General features: G+C 37.7%; 1 protein-coding gene across 3 annotated transcripts in view; it reads right to left on the bottom strand.

The window, feature by feature from the left end:
• The window catches only part of LOC145997131 (uncharacterized), a 60,946-nt gene that overhangs the window by 16,837 nt on the left and 19,100 nt on the right, over nt 1–25,009 (bottom strand). For 2 of the 3 annotated variants that reach the window (XM_083133763.1, XM_083133764.1), the window contains exons 3-8: nt 17,032–20,247; nt 12,288–12,460; nt 10,916–11,254; nt 8,939–9,076; nt 4,871–4,992; nt 2,810–2,934 (exon numbers count right to left, since the gene is read on the bottom strand). In XM_083133763.1, the coding sequence (XP_082989889.1) occupies nt 2,810–2,934; nt 4,871–4,992; nt 8,939–9,076; nt 10,916–11,254; nt 12,288–12,460; nt 17,032–20,074 (3,940 nt within the window). In that variant the 5' untranslated portion in view covers nt 20,075–20,247. The remainder of the gene's footprint in view (nt 1–2,809; nt 2,935–4,870; nt 4,993–8,938; nt 9,077–10,915; nt 11,255–12,287; nt 12,461–17,031; nt 20,248–25,009) is intronic. The other variant, XM_083133765.1, reaches the window with a different exon arrangement.

The following is a 25,009-nucleotide window of genomic DNA, read 5'->3' as shown; positions in this document are numbered from 1 at the left end:
AGAGATCATTTTCTGTTATGGAGAAGCAAATCGAAAACTTAAGAATCTAGGGGTTATGTGCAATCAAGGCAACAAAGGAAAGTAAAAATATAATTTCCATGTAGATTTCAACTTTTGAATGAAATTATAGATAGAAGTGACTTGGAATTTGCCACTTTTTTCTGTTTATTGTGCCTATTTTAACCAAAATAAATGCACGAACCTCCAGGCTCTAGTTATAACAATAGCTGAAATCATTAATTTAGCTAAATTTTAAAAAAATAGGAAAAAAAAACAGTTACAAAAAGAAATCTTGTGTATAATATTTTACCATATCACTTTTTGCATTAACAATGAACAATTTTTTTCTGGTACTATGCAAGATCAAAGTTATCAACTGTGAATTCTGATAAAAGAAAAAATATATAATAAACACTCACATGAGTGAGTATCGTTGTTAAAACAATCTTATAAATCTCTGCGAAACCTCGTTTATAAGATTGTTTTAACAACGATACTCACTCACGTAAGTGTTTATTATATATTTTTTCTTTTATCAGAATAAAGTGAGTAAACACACTTTCTTAAAATGAGAATTCTGGCAGATCAAACCCCTACTTCTCTGTACAAAGCTTCTTTAAAGGTCGAGAGTGGTGGCATCCCTCACTTTTGAAAAATAGAACAACTCCAGTAAGAATCAACACTACCATCTTTACTTACGTGAAATTTAGAAATTTCGTATTTCCGCATTGCATAATTTAATAGTCAAATCCTATTAATTTGGAAGATCCTCTGTCTTTATTCACTAAGGGTACGGCGTCTGGAGTGGATATGGTACTGCGTCACTGTTTTGCGACACGGTACCATCTCCGCTCCAGACGCCGTACACTTAGTGAATAAAGACAGAGGATCTTCGAAATTAATAGGATTTGACTATTAAATTATGCAATGCGGAAATACAAAATTTCTAAATTTCACGTAAGTAATTTTAAACTGCGTTTACCGCATCCATTATAAACTGCCACCTTTATTATCTAATTCCTTCCAATGTTCATTCAAAAAACTTGTTGTGTAAAAGCTTTCTCTTTAAATTAAAGAATGGTCATGCCACTGTTTACATGTTTAAGAATATTTCACAATATTCACAGGGTGACCACTGGGACCATGATAAAATTCAAGTATAATTCCTGGTTTTTCAAGGCAAACTTTCCAAATATTCAAGGGTACATACAAGAAGATGTTTTCTCTATTACCTATTAAACCACACATATTACATACACACAAATATATTAACAACATAGAAGGTCTGTGAGATTCCAACGCATCCAAAAATTCTAATTCAATTCAATAAAACTATATACAGTGTGTCCGTAAAATAATGGTGGGGTTTTAAACAGTCATAGTTTTGGAACAGAGCATGGTAGAGATATGAAAGATACATCAAAGCAAAGACAAACTCTCCAAGTTTCTTACCTGTTCAGTAGAATTCTATGTGTGAAATCTTAGTTGATATTCAGTCTCTTCCCATACGTGGCAGAGAACATTCGGCATGCTAGACAAAACAGCTTCAGTGATCCTTGCTTTTAAATGGTCCAGATTTTGAACTTGACAGGAAAATTGATTGATTGATTTGTTGTTTTAAGTTCACTTTATGCACAGAAAGGCTAATCGGGACTAAACCTACAGTTTAAAGTGGGATCCGAACTACTAGTGCCTCCACCGGGTATCGAACCTGGGACCCCTTGTTTACAAGGTGACGACGCTACCACTGCGCAATCGGGGAGGCCCTTTGACAGGAAAACACTTGTGCTTTGACATAACCCCACAAATAGAAATCCATGGGTGTAAGGTCTGGAGACCGTAGGGGCACGATTATGGAAAAATGTGGAGGAGCACTATCTAACTGGAAAATGGAATTCTCCGGTATTTTGGTCACAGCATTCCCTTGTAACATATCCAGGAAGGTGGTCCCCATTATTGTTTGTTCAGCAAGAAAGAAGGGGCCAATAACTCTGTCTCGTCCAATAGCGCACCACACATTCACTTTTTCACTGTCACGCTCATGTTCCATAACGGCATGTGGAGGTTCACTACCCCATATACGAACATTATGGCGATGTACCCGTCCGGAAACATGAAACGTTGCTTCATCACTGAAAATAAACTTGTTAAAAAAATGATGACACTGTAGCGAGGATGACTAACGAGCTCATGCAGCTTGCGTGTCCTTGAAAAGCAATGCACATGCGTTACCCCTCGTGTCTGTAGGTGTCAGTGCGTAAGATTTCGCATACATAAACTTGGAGAGTTTCTCTTTGCTTTGACGTATCGTTCATCTTTCTACTATGCTTTGTTCCAAAACCATGACTGTTTAAAACCCCACCATTATTTTATGGACACACTGTATATTTGAAATACATCTACAAACCCAAGTCTCAAATGTTACGGGATATTCTACGAAAAAATGTTAATTGTGTGAGGATTTCTAACTCAAATTTACGTAATCAACTTTAAGATATCCTGGAATAATCTCCCGTCTGTCAGATACAAGACATTAACAAAGCAAAGGGATTGAGAGATTTCTCTTTTATTTTCCATGCAGCTTTCATTTCTTATTCTTCCTGGATATAAAAAGCTAAACTGTGAACAACTTGCCTCAGGGCATTAAGAAATGTTTTTAAATTCCTTTGGATTTGGATTAATTAAAGTTGCAATTTTCACGTCTAAGGAGAAAAATTTATGCGGAATTCACGGTGGGTGGCCACCCTAATTCATAGTGCTGAAGCGTAAGTGAATAAGACAGCTTCCACCCTCCATATTCCTAACTTACCATTCTCTTGATATATCTCTGTGATGAAGTTGGTATCCAGAGCCTGGGAAATGAGTGTCTGGATGTAGACTTCGAAGTTGTCTTGATACTGTTCGGTGTCCTTCAATGATCTGTTGACCAATTCTCTGGAAGAAGCGGCACACAATTATCATCATCTTATATTTTTAACTCACCGTAGTAACAAGTATACTCTACATTCCCATTTGCTGATTACAAATATCAATATACATTACATATTCAAATGGCTATGGGTGTAACTTCTGGCCTAAGTTACTTAAGGGGGAATCAAAATGTTTATCATCCCATAAAAAGAGCATATAGGATTAATTGCTAAATAACTGTTCCTCAGGTAACAAACAGTTAACAATAGTACCGTTAAATTGTAATTCTTCACACAACTGAACATTTTGCAGGGGGGGGGGGGCCCACCAAGTTATGTCTCTGTAAATGGCACTGGACCATATCAATCTACTAAAGTTCCACATCACAAAATATTTGTTGATCCCATATAAGACGATCCATAATTTAATCATGACATCGACTTCTACCAGACAACGTTCATGCAAAATTAAATGAAATCATATTTTTTTCAAAATTACCAGAATATTTACTGTATGAAAGTATCGTGTGTAGGGCTGAGCTGATACCATTTTTAACCGATACCCACAGATACTGATACTTGAAAGTAGTAGTAATTGAAAGTTGATCAAAATATTGATTAATATTTGTGTAAAAGTATTCCGCTACAAATATGTGGATCAAATTTAAAAGACTCTTGCTTTAAAATATTCCAGAATTACATCAGAGCATTAAAATAAATGTTATGTACAAAATTAACATTTACACGTAAAACTGGTGAAGAATAATAATAAACTTCAAATTTTGCACAATTTCCAGGAAAATGACATTCTCTGAAAGTGTCGTGCAGCATTTTTGCGGGGCTCGTGAAAGACCAAAATGCCGAAAAAGTATCGCCTCTTGTGGACCCTGCCACACATTGGGACTCCGGAGAAGTACAAGTGCTCAATAGGTGCCCAAGACACTTTTTTCGTAAAAACAAAATTCCCTGACTTTTCCTGGTTTTCTGGACCAAGTCATTAGGGCAATTTCTGTATTTAAACATATATGTAGGAATGTTACTATATTTTAACTAAACACCACATTTAGAATCCCACTTACAAAGTTTTTGGTATATTCACTTAGCATATTATAGAAATTGACTGTTTGATACGGCCATCAGGGACAAGCTTTTATGTAATACTGGCCACGTATTAGTGAACACAGAATTATTTTTTTAATAAAAAAAAAGCATAGCAAATTTGCCATTAATAATACATAATTATAAAAAAAATAGTAATACTTGTGTGTGTATTAATCGTAATATCAACCAAAGAGAACCCAAACATTTCTAAAATAAACTGGTAAATACTAAGAGCCACTTACAGCAGTAGTTTTCTAGTTCAAAATATGACTCCTTTTCCTAGAGTATTTAATATGCAATTTCTACTGTAATTGGCAGTAATATTCCGTATTTCAAACCTGAAGTACAGTTTGTCCACAACAAATTCAAAATTTCTTGCTTGTCCTTTTCTTCGTTGTTCAAGAAACTACTTTTAGTGTACTTGCAGAAATATATTGATTTTTCTAGAAATTTCCCTGACTTTTACCGGATTTGATGGTTTTCCAGACTGGTAGATACCCTGTTTCTTTTTAAAAAAATTCTGACACACAGGATGGATGGATGGAAGTTGAGAAATGCTTGGGATTTTCATGCATGAATTCTGCCCAGTATCTCTCCCTGAAGTCATGTATTTGCATTTCTGAAATGAAAATTACCATGTCCAAGAAACTTCCCATTCTTATAGTGTAGAAAACTTGGAGAATAAGCAATTTTAATATGATAATTCGAAGTTTTCTCAACTGTTCGGAATCCAAAAATTTGGGATCAGGACAGAATTCCACTTACATTGATAATGACTAAGCTCTCATTAACAAGTAGTAGTTATAGTGGTTGCAGCACTACATATTCCTAGAATAAATCTTAAAAAGTTCTGCACTTACTCATCACTCAACACCATTTGGTTCCGCAGGAATTCTACGATTGTTTCCATCCGATTCTGAACTTTAAATTTTACAGGAACTACTTGGTACAAATGCCTATTCTGAGGAGTCCACCCTGAATACTGAAAAAAAAAAAAAAAAATAAAAAAAAAATACAGTTAATATGCACTAAAACAATTTTCATTTACAGGTATAACACACAATATCTTGTATGCAATATCTTTTTCGTACTAAACATTGCGAGCTGAAATTAGCTGAGTAATAATTAGGGCTCGGAAGTTATGAAAAATTATATTTTTTTCTGAGCCTTGAAAACAATGCTAAACCTGATATCAGACAGTTTCCCTTCAGTTAGAAAAAGAAAAAAAGTTTTTATTTCACATTTCTTGCTTCTTTTTACTTTTGTGTCATTAATCGGTATTATTTGCCATCTTTATTGCATTTCTCTGCATTTTTGACATTAATTTTTCTGCTCCCTTGTTGTTTCGTAAATTTTAAATGCATTTGCTAGAATAACATATATTTAAATTTTCTAGCATGGTCTTTTTAGCAAATTCGCAATTAATCAAAAATACAGTCAATGGAAAGCACAATACAAAGTCTTATTTTTAACTGAAATATTTTGGCAATTGATTAAATAATTAATTGGGGTACAATTATTTTTCAACAAGCAAATACAGGAAAACCCCATTATTGGTTAATACGAAGTACCTTTTAATCCAAAGTTCTTCCCATTCCCCAGCTGATGAGATAGGATTTTTAATGTATTTCGGTACGGATAAATCGAAATACGGGAGGGGTCGATGCTAATTGTTGCGGCCACAATTTTCTTGTTCGTGCGTGCATACAGGCAAGGCATCTAAAGTGAAGTAACCAGTTCTGAATACGTTCTTCAAAACGAACAAAAAACGTAGGATAAAAAAAAAGTGACCCCCCCTATCTTCCCCAACAACAGCTCATTCTCCACCACTGGTGTGCATAGCAATGCGATAATTGCAGAATTTAGGTCCCTTTTTCTAGTTTGAATGCAGCTGGCTGCATAGGAAATATTGCCCAAATTATTGTCTGTTGCATGGTAAAATGTAAAGCTAGGATCATTTCTTTCTTCTTCCTCCCACTGCTGATAAAAGTTCGGTCTTATCTTTAAAATTCCAAGGATTTTCCCTTCTGCAGCTGGTGCCAATGTTTTCATCTAGCGTCTGCAAAGCTGCTGCTTGCCCATAACAGCAATGGAAAAAAAGTCATTGTTTTGAATCTCGCAAAGCTGTCTTGATTTGACGATAAAGTAATTATATCTCCAGAAAGAAAAACAAGAGTTAAAACAACTTCATGTTGCACACAAAGTTCGATATAATATAATCTAGGGATGGGCCGATACCGATAAAGTACCGATATAAAATTTACCGATAGCGATAACCGATCCGATATAAAATTAGAAATAGTCCTTGAAGAACCTGAAGGTTCATTGACCTCCTTAATAAATGTGTGTTTCAAGGTGACTGCAGTGAAAAGGAAATTGCATATTTATAATGTATTTTTTTAGAAAGTAGGGCATGGAGATTATCCATAAAAATTACAACAAAATGGCAAAATTTTACACTAAATTATCAGATATTTAACGATATATCGGATAGGTAAAATAATCGGTAATTGTACCGATAAACCGATATGCCTATATCGGCCGGTACCGATAGAGTACCGATTAATCGGTCCCATCCCTAATATAATCGCAGTTTTTCTTCAGAAACATTAATGTGCTATAAAAAAAATAATCTGACAATGCTCAATGTAGGAATGTAAGCTGAGTCCGATAAAAAATAAGTTATTCAAAAGGTAAAGTTTTGGCAGATCGAGTGTTTGACCTCCAGAATGCTCCTAAATCCAGCAATAAATTGTTGATTAAAGTGGGAGTAAATAACAATCTCCCATTTTGATATCTGAAAATGCGCAAGTTTCATAAAGCTGGTCTAGAGTTCATTTTATGCTGATGGATTAGTCGAGACTAAATATACAGTTTAAATAACGTGGAATCCAAACTCGAGTGCGGTGCTGTTTAATGCGTCCTCTGATCCACATTCAGTTTAAACAGATCGCAAGTTGTGTGTTTCCTCGTTTAGGGCAGACTACAATGCAAGTCGAGGAAGAGTTTAGACTGCTCCCTGGAAAGGGGGAGGAATATGAAGTTGTTGGATGAAGCAAAGAAAACATGACTTTTTTTACGATGTATTTTAGACAGCCAAAAGAAAACAAAATTTACAGCCCCATTCTTTTTCTTTTCTTTTCTTGCCTGGTGCAGAGAAAGATTGTTTTGTCTCTCCCAAGACATCTTATCTTATCACCTGTAATGGACAATGCTCTAGTAAAACCATATAAAATCCAATGTTCATCTGTCCGATTATCTCCTGACTTTTGCTGGTGCCTGTGTGATTGCTGTCAATTATCTTCGAGTTGTGCTTGCAATAAACGAGAGATTGTTTTCCTTTCCGTAGGTCTCAGTGAAAACGGGTTTCTCATGAAGAGCAATGAGTGTGCACAATTAAAATAAAATACAGTTTTTTTAAAACTTTCTTTTTGGTGAAAATGTTTTCATGTTCTGTTTTCCTACCCACAATGTGCGTACTGTGCCTAACAGGTTGCATAACTACACAGGATAAATGGTGTTACGTCTCCTAGAAATCTTTGTGTCCGCATAAGCTCCGTGCCCTCATTTTGTGTAACATTTTTTACAATTTCTTTAAAACTTACAATATTATTGTACAGTACACATAAAGCTTATACCAATTATAAAACATCTGTTCTGGGGGTAATTTATTTACACCTGAAAAACAGGTGCCATCTTGAAAAGTTTGGATAACTCGAAGTCGACATTTTTTGGTCCCTTGAACTCCATATTAACGAGGTTTTCCTGTATAAAATACTTTGTGTGAAGCCTACTTAGAATTTCCCTTGCAGGCCACTATAACTGCTGTGGTTTTAGTCACAAAAAACTACATTACAAATATACATTATATAAAAAAACAACTATGATCTGATGTACATGAAACACAACTTTATTTTCAGATGCTGACCGGTTACTGTATCGTGCAAGGCCCATTCTGAAAGGAGACAAATGACTTACATAGCAAACCTTCAAGTAAAAATAAAGAAAACTACATTAGCCCTTAATTGTTTCTTGCCCTTTGCTTCAGTACTTTAAACCACCAAACAGGTTTAATTTAATTTTTCAACCACACACTTGTAATTTATGAGAAACTCAAGCTTTCATTTCAAGAGCGAAAATTATTTTTAGGTCATTTTCTAGGATTTCTAAGGTCATTAACTTCCGAGCCTTAGTAATAATCAATGTTTCCTGGTGTGAGGAAAGAAAGCTGACACTATTTACTGTAACCTGTTCTTCCTTGTAAATGCCAACAATAAGGTGACGATAGATTTTGTTTTAGCTGTGAACTTTCTTCAGGGCTTCCTATTTCAACATTATGGTCGGATGGACTAATGGGGGAATGAACCTATAGTTGAGAGTAGGAGCCTAACCACTGGTGATCAAACCTGGAATTTCTTGCTTGGGAGCATTTAAAAGTAAACGACATTTCTATTAGGGAGGGACAGATTAATCGGTACTCTATCAGCATTGGCTGATATAGGAATATCGGTAAAATTACTTATTATTTTACCCATCTGATATATCTATAAATATCTTATAATTTAGTGAACAAATCTGTCATTTTGTTGTAATTTTTAAAAGAGTAAATGTCTAAATATGCACCTTCTCTTGCACTGCAGTCACCTCGAAACATTTATTAAGGAGGTCAATGAATCATTCAGGTTCTTCAAGGACCATTTGGAATTTTATGTCGGTTATCGGCCAAAATTTCATATCGGCCCATACGTAATATCTATAATACAAAGAGGAAAAAAATAATACTCGTGAGAAAGTTTTCCATTTTGTAAAGCATCAAATAACTTCACTGATGCATGCCCAATCAGAAGAACACCAAAATTAAGAGACCAATAACAATCAGGTTCTAGGACAAAGTAGCTTAACATTCTAGGAGTACATTAATTACTTACAGTGGAAATATTCCGATGCAACATCTTTCCATTGGATTCAAAGGGTTCATACTTCTGAAGAAGAGTCTTCCCATCGATTCTCCAAAGTGAAGGATTCTCCTCATTGATGTCTGTTTTCAGCATCACAAACTCCCCTGACTGAAAAGAAGGAATGCTGTTGTTATACAACTGGGAAACATGTTGCAAACACATGACTGACGATGTGTGTGCATATAAGGGCTGATCCAATGCAGATACAAATGTTCACAGACAGAAAAAAAAGTGAGTTAGTGAGAGAGAGAGGAGGGAGGAAGGGTTGTTTGTTTGCTTTTGTTTTTAAGTCCTTTTTATGCACATAAAGACTAAGTCAAACTCGGCCTACAGTTTGAAGTGAGATCCGAATTGTTATGTGGCTCTACTGGGTATTCAAGGCGTATCAACTGGATTTCATTTACCAATACCAGCTGGAACTTTCCCGGCATTTTGGTCTTTTGCAGGGTCCGCTAAAATGCAACGAAATACTTTCGTGGACTCTAATTATCTTAGCAGTCATGCAAAATTCAAAGTTTCCATTTATTTTGAACCAATATTTTATAACTATATTTGTGATTGCATGACAGGTATTTTAAGATTCTGATGTAATTTGTGATGCCTCATCCAGTAATATTAATCAATATTTTGAACAACTTTTAATTGTTACAATTTTCAAGCATTAACATCAGGTCAGCCTATGAACAAATCCAACCAACTCAGGTAAAACTTGCAATGTTCAAAACAAATATGAACTACTTCAAAATTGGAACAACATTCAAGTAATGGCCGTCCTAGTGTCCACTCAATAACTTTTATGTATTTTAAGAATATTGTCCAGGGAGTACTTGCCTTGTTTTGATTCTCTGGCAAACTCTAAACTAGAAATGGCCAAATCCAGATAAAATTTTACTGATATTGATAATTTTCTATACGAATTGTCTGGATTATGCAGATATCCGATATTCAGAAATCCAAATGTGTGCATTATCTGGATAGTTTTATTGTTTATCTATTTTATGGGCTATTCATATATTCTTTTATTCATCACCTTCGTATTGCACTGCACAGATTTTCTACAAATCCTTCATCAAATCTGTACTACCAGGATATACTGATTATCCATTGCATCTGTTACCCAGATTTTGTGCCATCAGAACTTTAAATACTAACTCCATGGCACAACAAACAGCAGTATTCCCTCAAATGTCCTCACAATGCCAGGGCAACAGCAGACATTTGAGTCTTCCACAAGGGTTTAAACTCTGTTGAAATAACTTAAAAATAGGAGAGAAAAGGGGCTTCAATTCCATTCTACTCTGACGCCCCCTCTATAACAGTTTAAATATTCAGAACACTGCCACGATTACTTTTCTTAATTTGCGTCGTCCTTTGTCCTCAACCTTCTGTCCAACACCAGCCCATATAGATCTCTCATTTTACAATCAGCTATTTGTGCTTTGTGATAGCAACTGTACTTCACCAAGATATTATTGGAATAATCAAATCAAGAAGCCTTAGGTGGGCAGGCCACGTGGCACGAATGGGAGAGGAAAGAAGAGTTTACAGGATTATTTTTGGGAAACCTGAGGGTAAGAGACCTGCAGGAAGGCCAAGATGGAGGGATAATGTTGAGATGCACCTTAAGGAAATCGGTAAAGATGGAAACGATTGGATTGGTGTTGCCCAGGATAGGGACAGATGGAAAGCTTGTGCTGCTGCAGCCATAAACCTTCGAGTGTGTTAGTACTCAAAATACTGAAAAGAAGAAGGAAAAAAAAAGAACTGAACTTTTAAATTCTGGTGCCAAGTGAAAAGTTTCAGGCACCATGGAGAGCAGTATTTTTCTACACCTGGGGTGTGTATGGAATTTTTATTCTGGGTGGAAAGGGTTAAGATGGGAATTTTTAATCCCCTTTCCGAAGTTTCAGGATCAGCTGGCCACTACTAGAGCAAAGCGCAACTTACCTTGAATATGTTATCCAGAGCTGGATCCTGGATAACTGGAGAGACAACTGCTGTCGGCCTGTTGACATTATTGGGCGTAGCAGGTGTGGGTGCAGCAGCAGGTGTAGACGTAGCTGTAGGTGCAGGTGTAGCCGTGGGTGTGGCAACTGCAGGCTTGTCTGGTGTGGATGCTAGAGCAGCCACGGGCAGCACCGTCCGAGGTCTTCCACGCTGCGAACCTTCCTTGCTGCTGTCGCTGTCCGACACTCTTCTCTTCTTCGGACTGAAGTAACTGCCACGGAATCGGCGAGATCTCTTCCTCCCGGTTGCATCCTCTATGATCTCCTCGTCAGAAGAGTCCTTCAATTCAGATTTAATATATTAGAACAGGCTGTTCAGGACTTCCTAAGCTCTACAATTTTAGCAATCACGGTGTCTCAATAGAAGGGACACATTAATTAATATTCCATCAGTATCAGTTGATTCAGGCATGTAGCTTTATTAGTAAAATAGACAATTCATTTTACCAATGTAATATTCCTACAAACAAGAAGTAACTTAGTGTAAAACTCTGCACTGACCCGAGGGGAGCTCCACCCTCCAACACACAAAATAAACTTAAAGCTGCATCTACTGTCCAAACAATAGTGCCTGACTTTGTATTTTCTATAATGAATGGGAATGAGGTATTGTTCATTCAAAAACTCTGTAATAATAGTATTCTACTTGTGGTTTTATAATTAACACTGAATTTTCAGTATATTAATTGTTTACATTTTAAGTAAGTAAAAAATGTTTTAATTTTCTATATTTGTCTACTACAACAGTGATTTTCAAAAAGTGACAAGTGTCAATTGTAATATGTATTTGACAAGGGATTGTTGTAAGAGTGGCCCACAAGGCCGAAACACGCATGTTCATTAAAGGCATTTCCATTCTATTCTATGCAATTATTTTTATTACAAACTGTAAAGTATGTATTTTTTACAAGTGTAAATTAGTAAATCCATAGCATTTCAAACACTGGTGTTTTTTTATTATATTCTCTGCATTTCTTTTAAATATGTTTTGTGATTTTGGATCGGACTCAAGAATGGATTAAAATTATTCCTATAGAAATCCTGGGAAACAGCATCCTGCATAACGAACGACATCCTGGAATTCATTGCGTTCATTCTGTGTGGCACCACTGTATTTCAACAGATGAGGCTTTATAATGTAGAAAATCTGGTGCAAATTTCTCTCACAGTTTTCACGTTGCAATCAAAGTTAGGACCGTGAGGTTCTCAAAACACACTGTACTGACAATTTCAGACAACACAAATGTAAGCACAAGCGTCAACATGAATATAATAACACATCACCGTGGAAAATACCCTTAACTGTTACTTACTTTTGCAGGTGCAGGAGTCCACGCAGGGTCCTCATCGGAATCTGCTCCAGCTGTCGGTTCATCCACCGTGAACTCATCCTCAGAGTCCTCGTCCACGTACTTCTTCATGATCGCCTTCTCCTTTGCCTTTCTCCTGGAAGTTTGTCTTCTCGGCACTTCAGGTGCAGGATCTGCTACGACATGGGGCAACGATTAAAAGTATATCAACTGCGCAAATGGCAATACAAGAGGAAGTCAGTAAATAGGTCACAAACTCATTTGGGATAGCTAAAAATAGCAGTGAGTAGTTTCTAAAGGTGTCAGCACCATCCAGCTGGTTGATATTCAGTTAGCAGTCACTAGATAGCAGATGCATGCATGGGCAGCTCTGTTTTAAAATGGCAAGGAGTGAAGTACACCAGAAGAGCACCATGCTGTTGTTCATTTATCCTGCAAAGGATATTCATAAAAAAATGTTTCCTGTTTACTATGAGAAGTTTTTGTTGCGTAAAGCAGTGCACGAGTGCGTAGATAAATTCTCACAATAATGATAAACGTTTTGCAGATGATGGTGTTGAAAAATAAAAATGGTTTTCAAGTCAGTATCTTAATTTGTATTTTTTTAATAAACATTTTGTTTTAAGTCCACTTTATGCACAGAAAGGCTAATAAGGTCTGGCCTACAGTTTAAAGTAGGATCCGAACCACTATGTGCCTCCAGCAGGTATCAAATACAGAAGTCTGTCACCTACTTACTGACTTACCTATGCATAACTGACTATTGCACAAAATGACTTAATCCTGGCACGTGATTGGAAATTGTCACATGAACATGAGAGTACATTTTTCTACAGATCTGAACAGACTAATCCTACAATAGTGATATTATACTGTAACATAATTGTAATTACCTTGATTACAGAATTATAACATTCAAATTGTGCATACGTCCAAATAAAGGATCATGTAGTGATCACACACTACTTTTCTTGTACATGCATATTGCTTGCATTGTAGAAGTATTTCTCTTGTACTTTACGATGGTTACAGACACAAAAACATGACAATGTAGACTCACTAAAGAGTTCTTTTCACAAATGGGGTTAAGACACCATCTTTGAAATTTAATCCTACCGAAGAGATCAAGAATGTTTGTAGAAAGGAGGATGATTTTTAATTACCTGATGATATTTGGGATCCATAATTGCAATTTGATAACATCTTTGCTCAAAAAAATAAGAATTGCTTGTTTCACAGATAAGTTGTTATGTTCCAACAATGGAACATTAACAACAAGATTCTTTATGGAACTGCTACTTTTTGTTTTTCTTAAATGTATTCCATTGTTATAACTGTAACATTAATCAAACTAAAAATAAATGCGTGATGAAGGGAGAATGTGTTCTCCAAAAACATTACATCAAAAACTGTATTTATAGGATTGTAACTGTACAAGAGAAATGATCTTATTGTTCATATTTCAATCATGAAATAATGTAAATTTAATTTAATATCAAAACTTGCATTTAAAAGTGCACGAAATAAATACATAAAAATAAATCACACAAGTTTGAATAGTTGCAGGAGTCTTGTTGGGGCTTTCTATTAATTGACTTTGAAGATTGAAAATATAAAATGACTACTGCAAAATCATGACCACACAAGCATCGATTCATATTTCTGTAAAAAATCCCACCTGATATTTTAAGTAGGCAGATTGTTCCTGTTGGCTTATTCTTTCTTTTCATTAAGGCTGACTTAGTATTTCAAAGAGTTTGTGTATTTCAGATTAACTCACTTACCTATATAAAATTATAATTTCATGATTAATGATACATTATTATTTTATAAAGAGTAAATTATCAACATTCTTTGTGAAATGAATACATATGTTTAAGATTAATTTCATGCTGTGTGTTAATAAATAAAAGTAGGTTCATTTTTCAAATATTCAAGTGTGAATATTTTATAAGTTCTAAGCACCAAAAGTATTTTTTTTTCCACTTTGACTGCAATTAAATTAAATTATGTGAAATACAAATATTTCAGAATAAAACAAACATCAAACATAAAAATATAATGAACTGTAGACCATTGCTAAGAATTACCTTTTCAAACAGCTACATTGCAACTGACTGTACCTGAAGGAGTGTTTTGACATGTGAACAATATCTTGTAATATGTTTTATGCGAATTTTATTTAAATGCTTTTATCTATAAATATTTTGAAACGTTATCGATTAGCATCTGGACAGATTTGTCAATACTCTTTTGTCATATTGATGTATAATTTCATTTGTACTATCAGGATGTCGCAAAACAACTTCAACAACGGTTGGGTGCCTGGTAGATATCATAAAAACAAGTAACTTTCCCTCACAAACATTACCTCGAAAGTGCATAATTTGTGCACTACAAGGGCTTAAAATCTAACCTGTATGCATGCAACCCAACAGAGCAAACAATCGCTCTGACATAACTTCCAGGGACGTGTGGTAAGTGTTGCCACTAGTGTCCCTTCGTAAGAGAGAGAACTTGGAAACAAAAACTTCATTGTCTTATCTTCTTTTTACAAAAGAATATTGCTACTTGCGATGTGTTAAGAAGTATTTACAGTATTTACAAAGAGGCCAAGAGAAAGAATTTCCAATAAATGCAAACTGAAATTCAAGTGTGTTCAATCTAAAATACATCCATTTCATTTTATTGAAGTACCCTTAACATATTTTAATTTCAGTAAGGGGCTTGCCCCCATATTACGACAGACTCTATTAGAAATTGCACTAACATATCTAGGTATCATTTCCAAATAAATAATTCTTACAACTTTACAGTCTGCATGTTCAAAACGAGGTCGCGAACACATTATGTTCGCATTTGTTCGTTGATTTCATCAACATCTGTTGCATGTGTCACTTGCGATTATTGACATTGACATTGGCACTTGAAACACAATGGAAGTATTATAAATTAACTCTTGAATTTCAGTCTCCATTTATTGGAAATCCTTTATCTTGGTCTGTTTGTAAATACTGTAAATACTTCTTACATCGCAAATAGCAATATTCTTTTTGTGAGAAGAATGTAAGACAATCAAGTTGTTGTTTTCAAGTTCTCTCTTGCCACACTGCCACACGTTCCTGGAAGTTGTCAGGGCAATTGTGTGCTCTGTTGGGTTGCATACATACACCGTACATCAATCGGCACTGGCGTAGAGTGCATTGTGACAAGCCTCCACAATTCATGCACAGAGCTTTGCTGAATCATCATTTAATATTTCGCTTCATATTATTGAAGTAAAACATGGTTACACACTGTCACATAATTGAATGCATATCTTGGATTTAATTTCAGTTATTATTAGCTGAATATGAATGAATTCAAGAAGAACACATGTATCACAGTATGCGATGATCATATCTGAAAGTATTGTTTACTCAGTAGTTGATATTACCTTTTCTCCTACTCTACAAGACTATCGAGGAACGCAAACAGTTTGTGCGTGTATGTTTTGTTAAGCTGGGAGTTCACATCCCTGCCGCTAGGAAAAGCTCCAATGACCAAAATCACTCAGTGTTTTGTGCAATGTTTTGGTCCCCAAGATCACCAGACCTTACACCATGTGACTTCTTTTTGTGGGGTTTCATCAAAGATAGGGTATTCGTCTCACCGATGCCGCATGATATCACAGCCCTAAGGGAGCGTATCATCGCAGTGATAGACACTAACGACAGGCCCATGTTGATGCGAGCATGACAATACTTAGACTAAAGTGTTGATGCGTGCCGTGTCACTCGTGGTGCACACATTGAACATTTAAAGGTGTTCTGCACTGGCTTCATTAATGTTAAGTTCAGTACTTTACTCGCAATAAATTTTTGTAACCCCTCAATTATTCATTAACACCTGGTACTTTATTGGCATCAATTAAAATTTCGTATCAGCCCATGCCTACTTTTCTTACACTTACTGGCTAACGGTGACAATGGGATGAATAGTGAGTGATTTAACTCTTTTGCTGCTGCAAGCGACTTCAGTCATTTTTTTTCAATATCGCTATCAGAAAGCGACTGCAGTTCATTTCAAATATTCTAGTCACTGCTGATGTTGAGCAAAGTCGCCCTTTATGAAAAAGCATTATCAGAATATGCTGCCATCTAGAGTCTAGCATTTGAACTGTTTTCCACAGAAATAACCCACTTTGGTTCTGAACAAATGAAAAAACGGGTAGCTGTGCATATGTCAACAATGGCAATAAGGATTATTTATCCACTCAGTGGCATGCTAAGGATTTTCGAAAGAGGGTGGGGGTACATATACTTCTCTTAGTAGTCAGCCCTCATTTTGCTATCTTCTCCTGCTTTTGATGTTTTTTCAGGAATACTTGACCAAAAGGAAGGGTTATGACCCCTACCCCACCCCCTTGTGCATGCCACTGTACCTACTTCAAAAACAATTAAAATCTGGGGACTCCCAGCTATGTTGCTTTGTTTAAAGAACAGTGGCAGAATTCATATTAGTACTTTAGAATACTATCTTTTTCACAAATTTATGCATTTCTTAAAATTTCCCCCAAAATTGACTGAGTTGGTGTTTAAAGTCCACTTTATGCACAGTAAGGCTAAAAATAAGGCTAATTGTGACTGGGCCCACACTTTAACAATTGAAGGTACCTAAAAAGTATGATGGACTGACTGCATGTCTAGCCAGTATTCCACACAAAGTTCTAGCAAAAGAAAAAAGGGAAAACAAAACAAGAACTTACCTGAGGACCTGTCGTCATCGCTTCGAACTCTTCCACCTCTTCCTCTGCCTCGACCTCTACCACGTCCTCTGAAAACTGTCGTGATTGGGGAAGGTGCAAGCGAAGCTGGCATCTTTTCTTCTGTGGTCTCTGCACTCGCCTCCTCTTCTGCGTTTGCAGTTGACTTGGCTGATTCCTCGGTCGTATCTTCTCTCACAGAATCTGGCTTCGACGACGATCTAGAATCCTCTCCACCACTATCCACCTTATCTTTTACCACCTCGTCCTTCTTAACCGCGTCTCCGTTTGTTACGACAGCCGGCTTTTTCTCCTTCACTTCCGTAGATGTTTTAACTGGGGCAGGATGTAAGGTGGATTTTCTACCTGACCGAGAGTCAGGTAACGGTGCACTCCGTTCGCCTCGGAGGAATTTTAGGTAACTTTCCATAAAGCCTGTATTGCTAGTCTGTCTCAGTTCCACGGGTGTGTGCGATTGAAATGCCATATTGCCTGAGAGATCTGCAAGAAACCCCAATTCCTCCTCAACATTAGGTATAATAACTCTCGGTTTGTTGGAGACTGTCTCCTTTATAGTGAAAGAAGTGGAGGCAGGACATTCGATAGGCAGTGGGGAGAGCTGAACGGTCGGTTGGTAGGTAGGGTCTATGAATGGGTTGGGTGCCTCTTCGGCTAGGAAGTGTGGATGAGCTGGCGTGAAATTCAGCATGGATTCGTGTGCAATGCCTGTGGTAGGTAAATCCGTAAGGGGAACTTCGGAATTTCCGTTCTCGACGAGCAACTGGCTTGGGTCAATGTTGGGTGACACACTTTCACTATCCTGAGTTACTGCTGCATCATTTTCCTCGCCGATCTTATCTCTGCTGGAATGACTGTTACTGTCTGCACTATCACCAGAAGCACCTGTCTCCGTCGGTTCTTTATCGCATTCAGGAAGCACTGAGTTCACAACATCTCCACTGGATGCATTCTCGTTTTCATGCTTGTCGTTACTTTCACTTACGGTGGCAGTAACGGGTGAATGCGATCCTGATTCATCAACCCTGTTTCTATACGTTTTATGATTCGCCCTTATCTGCTCGTCTTCAACCTTACGAAGTCCATTTTTCTGGGGCTGGGCCTCCTTGAGTTCTCTATCAGAGTTAATACTAGACATAGCACTGGGTTCCTGCAGGAGTTCAGGGAGTTCGATGGAAGGGTCACTCAAAACAGTGTTTCCAACCGCAGAGCTCATCCCTGCAGACTGCCTGTTGGCATCAGGCGAAAAGCGTGGCCGAGACGAACTACCAACAATACTGCTATCCTTCCCACCAAACTTTGTGATATCTGGTGGGAAATTCCCTGCAGGCCTCGCAGTTCCCGATCCAAGAGCACACGTTATCACCGACGAGTATGCAACATGGGCTTGTTCAGCTGCCTCCGGATTCTCCTGCACAGAATTTGGAAGTTTTGTTTTACATGCACGATATACATCCTCATGCGAGGGAGAAGAGACGGTGACGGGGCTATTGTATGGATATCCTGGGCTTGACACATGACTAATGGGGCTTCTCTGGGATGTCAATGGGCTTGGTCTGTCGGGCACAGAACTGCAATCAGGGCTGTCTTGAGACAGTGCACTCTTAGTAATGGTCAAGCCTGAGTTAACCACGGCAGGTGAATAGGGTGAGAGAACAGGAGGCTCAGGGGTTCTGGCCGAATACTCAGGGTCTGGAGAAAGCATGCTGTGAATGGAAGGTGTGGTCGAGTCAGAAGATACACTGTAAGATCCCTGTTTAACGTTCGCAAACTGCAGAGAGTTTGCGATTATACCTTGTTTGGGTGTGTGTGCAAATTCCATTTTGTTACTCTCGTCGTCCATTCTGTAATCGATAGGTTGATCAACACCAAGAGAAGCAGACTGGACGTCGGAGGCCAAAAGTGAAAGAGGCTGGGTTGTCAGGTTCTCGGGGTATGCTTTTGCTTGCGCTTTGGTCTGAACTTGCAACGTTGATCTGGTGTGGACGATGTGTTGAGATGCAGATATTGGTGGCATCTGCTTTTCGAGCGTAGCCAGTGGAAGGGAAGTCATGCTCTGTGGGAAGAACGCAGGGTTTGGTGGCTGATTTAACTTCAGCTGGTATTCCGACGAGGATGGCAACTGATGTTGGAAGCTGTGTGGCGATGGAGTTATGGATCTCGAAAATTCAGCACCGTGGCGAATGCTCGATTCTTGAGTGGAATTGTTCCCAAAATTTGGTGGCGGCAAAGATGCACAATCTCGAAGACGAAGATCTTCGCTGAATGTTTCCGGAGAATGATACAGCGACTGTTTGGTATTGTGAGGTGTTGCCACACTCGAGTGTGTCGTCAAGGATAAGGGTTCGCCAGCTTTGGCTTGATCAGACGATCTGCTTTTTCTGCCAGCAACGCTATACGTTCCAGGCGAGAACTGTGCACTGTTGCCACCGTGCAGGTTGTAGAGGCTGCCCTCGAAGGGATGCTCCCCTATTTCATTGCAGAGCATGTGGCTTTTGGATTTATCCGTGATGGTCGTTTTGGGAGGCGGCGAGGCTACACTCTCGTGAGGCAAGACTCCAAACGGCCCTGGGATGCCTGGATTGCCGTGAGCCCAAGGAGAAGTCTGCTCGAAAACAGGGCTACCGGAAACGGGGGGCAAGGTTTGAGGGTTGTAAGCATCTCGGAGACTGACAAAGTCTGATTCCATGGGGTTGGATTTAACCAAGTTAGCCCTCTGGTTCATGTTCAATGCTGCACCGTACTGCGGCTTTGCATTTGAAGGGTGGAACAATGTCGGAAACACGGGATCGTAACCAGGAGGGAGAAATCCAGAATTGAACGCTGCTCCACCTGGAGACATTCCCAACTGTCCCAGTGCCGGATGAGCTTGCATCAGCAGTTGAGAAGTGGTGCTGGGCGTTCCCACAGAGTTTGCAGACAGAGCAAAATCGCTTATTTGCGTCGTTGGCTGGAAAGTGTTTGCATTGGGATTCACGCCACTTCCTAGCCGATTGTACGAGTAAGCTGACCAAGACCCTGGATCCATTGTGGGGTGTGATTGTAATATTCCATCAATATTATTCCACAAACATCCTGCATGCAGTCTTAAAGTACGCAATATAGTTTATTCGGCGATAACACAAAGCACTTGTAATAGTGTAAAAGTGAACGATCACTTTCTCGCCATAATCGGTGAATTTCATCCGAGCTCATCTTCACCTGGAACGAAGAAATAGGGTGTAAGCCAGGATTCTTGCCACGAGAGATAAGAATTAAGACAAGTGTTAGACAGCTGCGGTAGGAAAGCCATTCACCAAAAATCAACCAAGGATAGGGCTTTAGCCAAGGTGTTGTACTTTGTCGATGAATGTAATTGCTGCTACAACATTCAGAAAAACAGTTACACTCATCTTTGGAAGCATGGCTTCTAATCCCTGGTTATGTTTAAGTGTTTAGAAAGCATGTACAACAAATTTTGAAAGCACTTTAGTATATTCCTAACATGTACAATTCAGAAAACACACATGCCCACATATATACATGCTTCACTTGATAAAATGATTTAAAGAGTTGGAAACAATACATATTAAGAGCAAGTGTTCTTCTTTTAAGTAATATGAAATAATTTCACTAGGCAAAGTTATTAAAGAATTGTAATTACAAACTACATACGGTGAAAATCTATGTTTAGATATTTAATGTTAAATTTTTAAGATTTATCTTAAGAATGACTATTAAATTTATATTTTTATGCTTTTATGAATTTACGCAGTCTTCATTTGTTAATTTACATCTACGTTTACTGATTGGGATTCCATAGCAATTATATGTTGCATAAAACCCTGGCTATAACCCTATTTCAACAGACGGTATGGTTTGCCTCACATGGGTGACTGACAACAATGGATTTGGGATCTCCAGGTAAACTCACAGCAGGATCTACAGCAAGCATGAACGCTACAATGGGAACGCACACACAGGAACATTCTTGCACACACATTAGGAGGTTCTGGCAGCAGTTATGAGAGTGCAGCAAGCAAAGACTCCTAAAGCCCTCATGCAGATTGCATTCAACCGAGCAACATCCTGATTGGACAATGGAAGGTTAACATCAGACATCCGTCCCTCCTCGCAAGCCCCTCCCACCTAAATCTCGTAAACGAAAGCACACACACACAACCTCAAGGTTTGATTCCCAGAGAAGATGGATTTTTTCATTAGGTCTACAGCATAAAAAAATCATCATGCAACAGAGAATGGATATGAAAATAGTAAACAATATTTACAAAATAACACAGCAAAACAAATTTCTTGCGTTTTCACCAACTAATTATAAGCACTACAATATTCTAGAAATTTGATCACCTTGAACACACTAAAATATAACGTCTCCTTTATTTTACAGCAACAGTATGCCCAGAAAACTATGGTCCATGTACGAAATAACTACTTAATACAGAATAAAAGATGAGACAATCTGCTTACAAATAGCTCATTTTGAAGTAGAGACTTTCCAACGAACATGACAGTGCAAATGCTCTTTGAGGGTTGACTCTTCACCTTTTTTTCCGCATACATACAATCCTTGCATTTTATGGTAACTGTACAGCAAGGTGGTTTAATTTAAATCAAGATTCAAATCGGGTGATTTTTCTCTTTTTAAATCCCTTGAAAGAAATAATTACAGAATAATGTACATGAGGAATTCCTAGATATATAACCACTTTTGGTGAAAGTACATTCAACTCGTAATCATTGAATGGTGTCTATCAAGCTCAAGAAAGGAAACCAAAGGGAACAAAATATATGTACTGATGGGGTGAAGCTCATAAGAAAAGAAATTTAATATGTAAACTGTAAACACACTTAAATTTATCTTGATTTAAAATTCAATCATTTTTATACGCAAAAATTTTGTGGAAAACAATATATAAAATACTGATCATGTTGAATCGTAAATAGTGTCATTATCATTAAGCTGTAAATAAACATGGCCACTGATATTTTGCAAACTATCATTTAAAATATTGCCAAAATTCAGCTACAAAAATGATAAAAAAATATATTAAGTTACGATTGAATAGTACATGCAGAATGTTTTATTTTCACTGGAAGAAAAGTTACTGAAATTATTATAGTTTTGTTGACACACTCAACAAACATTTCCATAGTAGGTTCACATAGTAGTGTCATAAGCAGAAAAATGTATATTTACATATAATTTTTTATTTGCTTCAATCAAACTGTTCACAAATATTTTACAGGGCTATTTACCAGAAAAAGACTTTCTATAAAGAAAGATATAGAGTTGGTCGTGGAGCGGCCGCTAGAGAACCAGGCAGTGAGCGTGCATCTGCTGACATTTAGACCACAGCTGTACGCTGACCTTGGCACTGGACATGTCAGTGATAATGTAATAATGCCATGTACAATTAGAACAATGAATTTTTATGTCCAGCTCTTACATCATTATGAATTCTTGTAGAGAACCTAAAATGCATTTTCAGACAGTGTTCGTAAACTTGGGAACAAATTTAGGGAAACAGAGAACGTTCTTGATAAGAAACGACGGATGAAATTGTGTGCGCTTACTGAGGGGAAACATGATGACGGAGCACAATTGTAACATGCTTCTCAAAAATCCCTCCAACGCTTTGCACAAGAAACAAGATATTTTATGACATCTGCGTGACAAGCTACCAATTGTTTAAACCTGAAGCCATACATTAGAAGAATTGAAAGGAAACACCAGAGGTAAATTGAAGCAATTTCAGAAGAGGAACTGATACGCATTAGTGAAAATTTCTTTAAAAATGCCGTAAATGTGTGGATGCAAGAGGACATCATTTCCAACACAGGGTACATGCTCATTTTAATTGTAGTTGTCAATGTGATTGTACGAGCTTATTTCATTACATAGCTACCGGTTCCAGTTATGCGGATGTTGCATCCAGTTTGCCGGCAGACACTGTCTCGCTGCCTGGTGCGCTAACTACCGCTCCATGGCCAACTCGATTGTGAAACGTACTGTATCTATATGTATGGTGTAAAAAACTTACAAGCAATTTAAGTCTTTTTTAAAATAAAAATCACGACTTTTATCCATCATGGTGCACAAAAGCCTACGCGGGCAAGAAAGTCAAACCTGAAGTTGTCAGAACCTCTAACACAATCTGCATCGAAGAAAACAATCCTACGACCAACCCAGTAAGGACAAGTAACAGTTGGGCTGAAAAGTTCGTAGGCTAACATAGTAAAAAATATTTTTTTGACAAAATTCGATTTTATTATTCAATATAGTTGCCTTCGAGGGCGATACAACGATTATAGCGGTCATACAATTTTTCAATGCCATTTTTATAGTACGATTTCTCTTTAGCCTCAAAATAGGCCTCAGTTTCAGCGATTACCTCTTCATCAGTGCTAAATTTCTTTCCAGCGAGCATTCTTTTAAGGTCCGCAAACAGGAAAAAGTCACTGGGGGCCAGATCTGGAGAATATGGTGGATGGGGAAGCAATTTTATTACGGTTGAATATCGCTAAACATTGCTCCGAATCATCAAAACGTTGTTGCTTTTGATCGATTGTGAGCACGCGCGGCACCCATTTTGCACACAGCTTTCGCATGTTCAAATATTCATGCACAATATGTCCAACACGTTCCTTTGATATTTTTAAAGTCTCAGCTATCTCGATCAACTTCACTTTACAATCATTTAAAATTATTTTGTGGACTTTTTTGATGTTTTCGTCGGTAACAGCCTCTTTGGGGCGTCCACTGCGTGCATCGTCTTCGATGCTCATTTCGCCTCGTTTAAATTTAGCAAACCACTTCTCAACGGTTGATTTTCCTGGTGCAGAGTCCGAATAATGTTTATCAAGCCAAGCCTTGGCTTCAACAGCATTTTTTTTTCGCCAAAAAGCAATGCTTTATTAACACACAAAATTCTTTTTTATCCATTTTTTCACAATAACAAAAGCTGCTTCACTCACAATGCTATATCTCACGAAATAATTATCCGGCAGCTGTGAAATTTATACACGTATCTTTTGAAGGTTAGTACTAAGTAAAAATCACATGAATTTAATTCTAGTAACGCCATCTATGAGTCAGCCTACGAACTTTTCAGCCCAACTGTTATGTTCCCTAAGTAACACACCAACTGCTGCAACATTACATTTTCCTTCTCCCAGTGGGGGGGGGGGGGGATGCCAGCCTGCCTGGTACCATTGTTATTGGGTTTATGTTTGGAATTTTTTAATGGAAGAAAACTCCTTGAAGTGTTTACATACCTATAGTTCAACAAGATGTTTATGGACACAAGAACATTTCAAAATTTTGGGGTATGCCCTATGCTTTTAAACTATGAGCGACATTGGGTGTCAAAAAGTAAAGCTTGTTTTGTCGAAAAGTAACTCAAATAGCTTCAGATTTATGCATTATTTTGTGGCCACCCCAAAGAAAGCACATTTATTAATATTAAAAAAAAAACTATCTATGATTGATATGAAGTTGCTATAAAATTGTAGTTACTTGACTTTACACTGCCATCATTTTAGTCAACTTTATTTTCTGGCAAAGGCAAGCTTAAAAACAAAAAAACACTTACAATTCTTCAATGGAATAAGTTAACATCACCGATATAAAGAGCATAAGAAATAACCCCCCCCCCCCTCCCCGTGTCCTTAGGGCCAGGGCCTACCTAGAGACCAACTCTCACATGCCTTAACGGAGATCACCCAACCAGTTGCAGGGTGACATCAGGACAACGAACCCCCAGTTGTTGTTGTAGGTTTCCATGACCTGTAGGTTTTCATAGCTCCCCAATCTCCTCAGGATGGTGCATGCCCCCCCCCCCCCCCCAAAACAGGCCGAAATCTCAGCAGAAAAGTTGTTACCCTTTCCCCAGGAGACTCGAACCTCCATGCATCCTGTACCCTCAGTCCAAAGCATGCTGCCTTAGACCGCACAACAAATTCA

This window comes from Lepisma saccharinum, chromosome 13 (genome assembly GCF_977018435.1).
Source record: "Lepisma saccharinum chromosome 13, izLepSacc3.1, whole genome shotgun sequence".
Taxonomy (NCBI): Eukaryota; Metazoa; Arthropoda; class Insecta; order Zygentoma; family Lepismatidae; genus Lepisma; species Lepisma saccharinum.
Note: the sequence above shows the minus strand (reverse complement) of the source record. Positions and strands in the feature narration are given on the sequence as shown.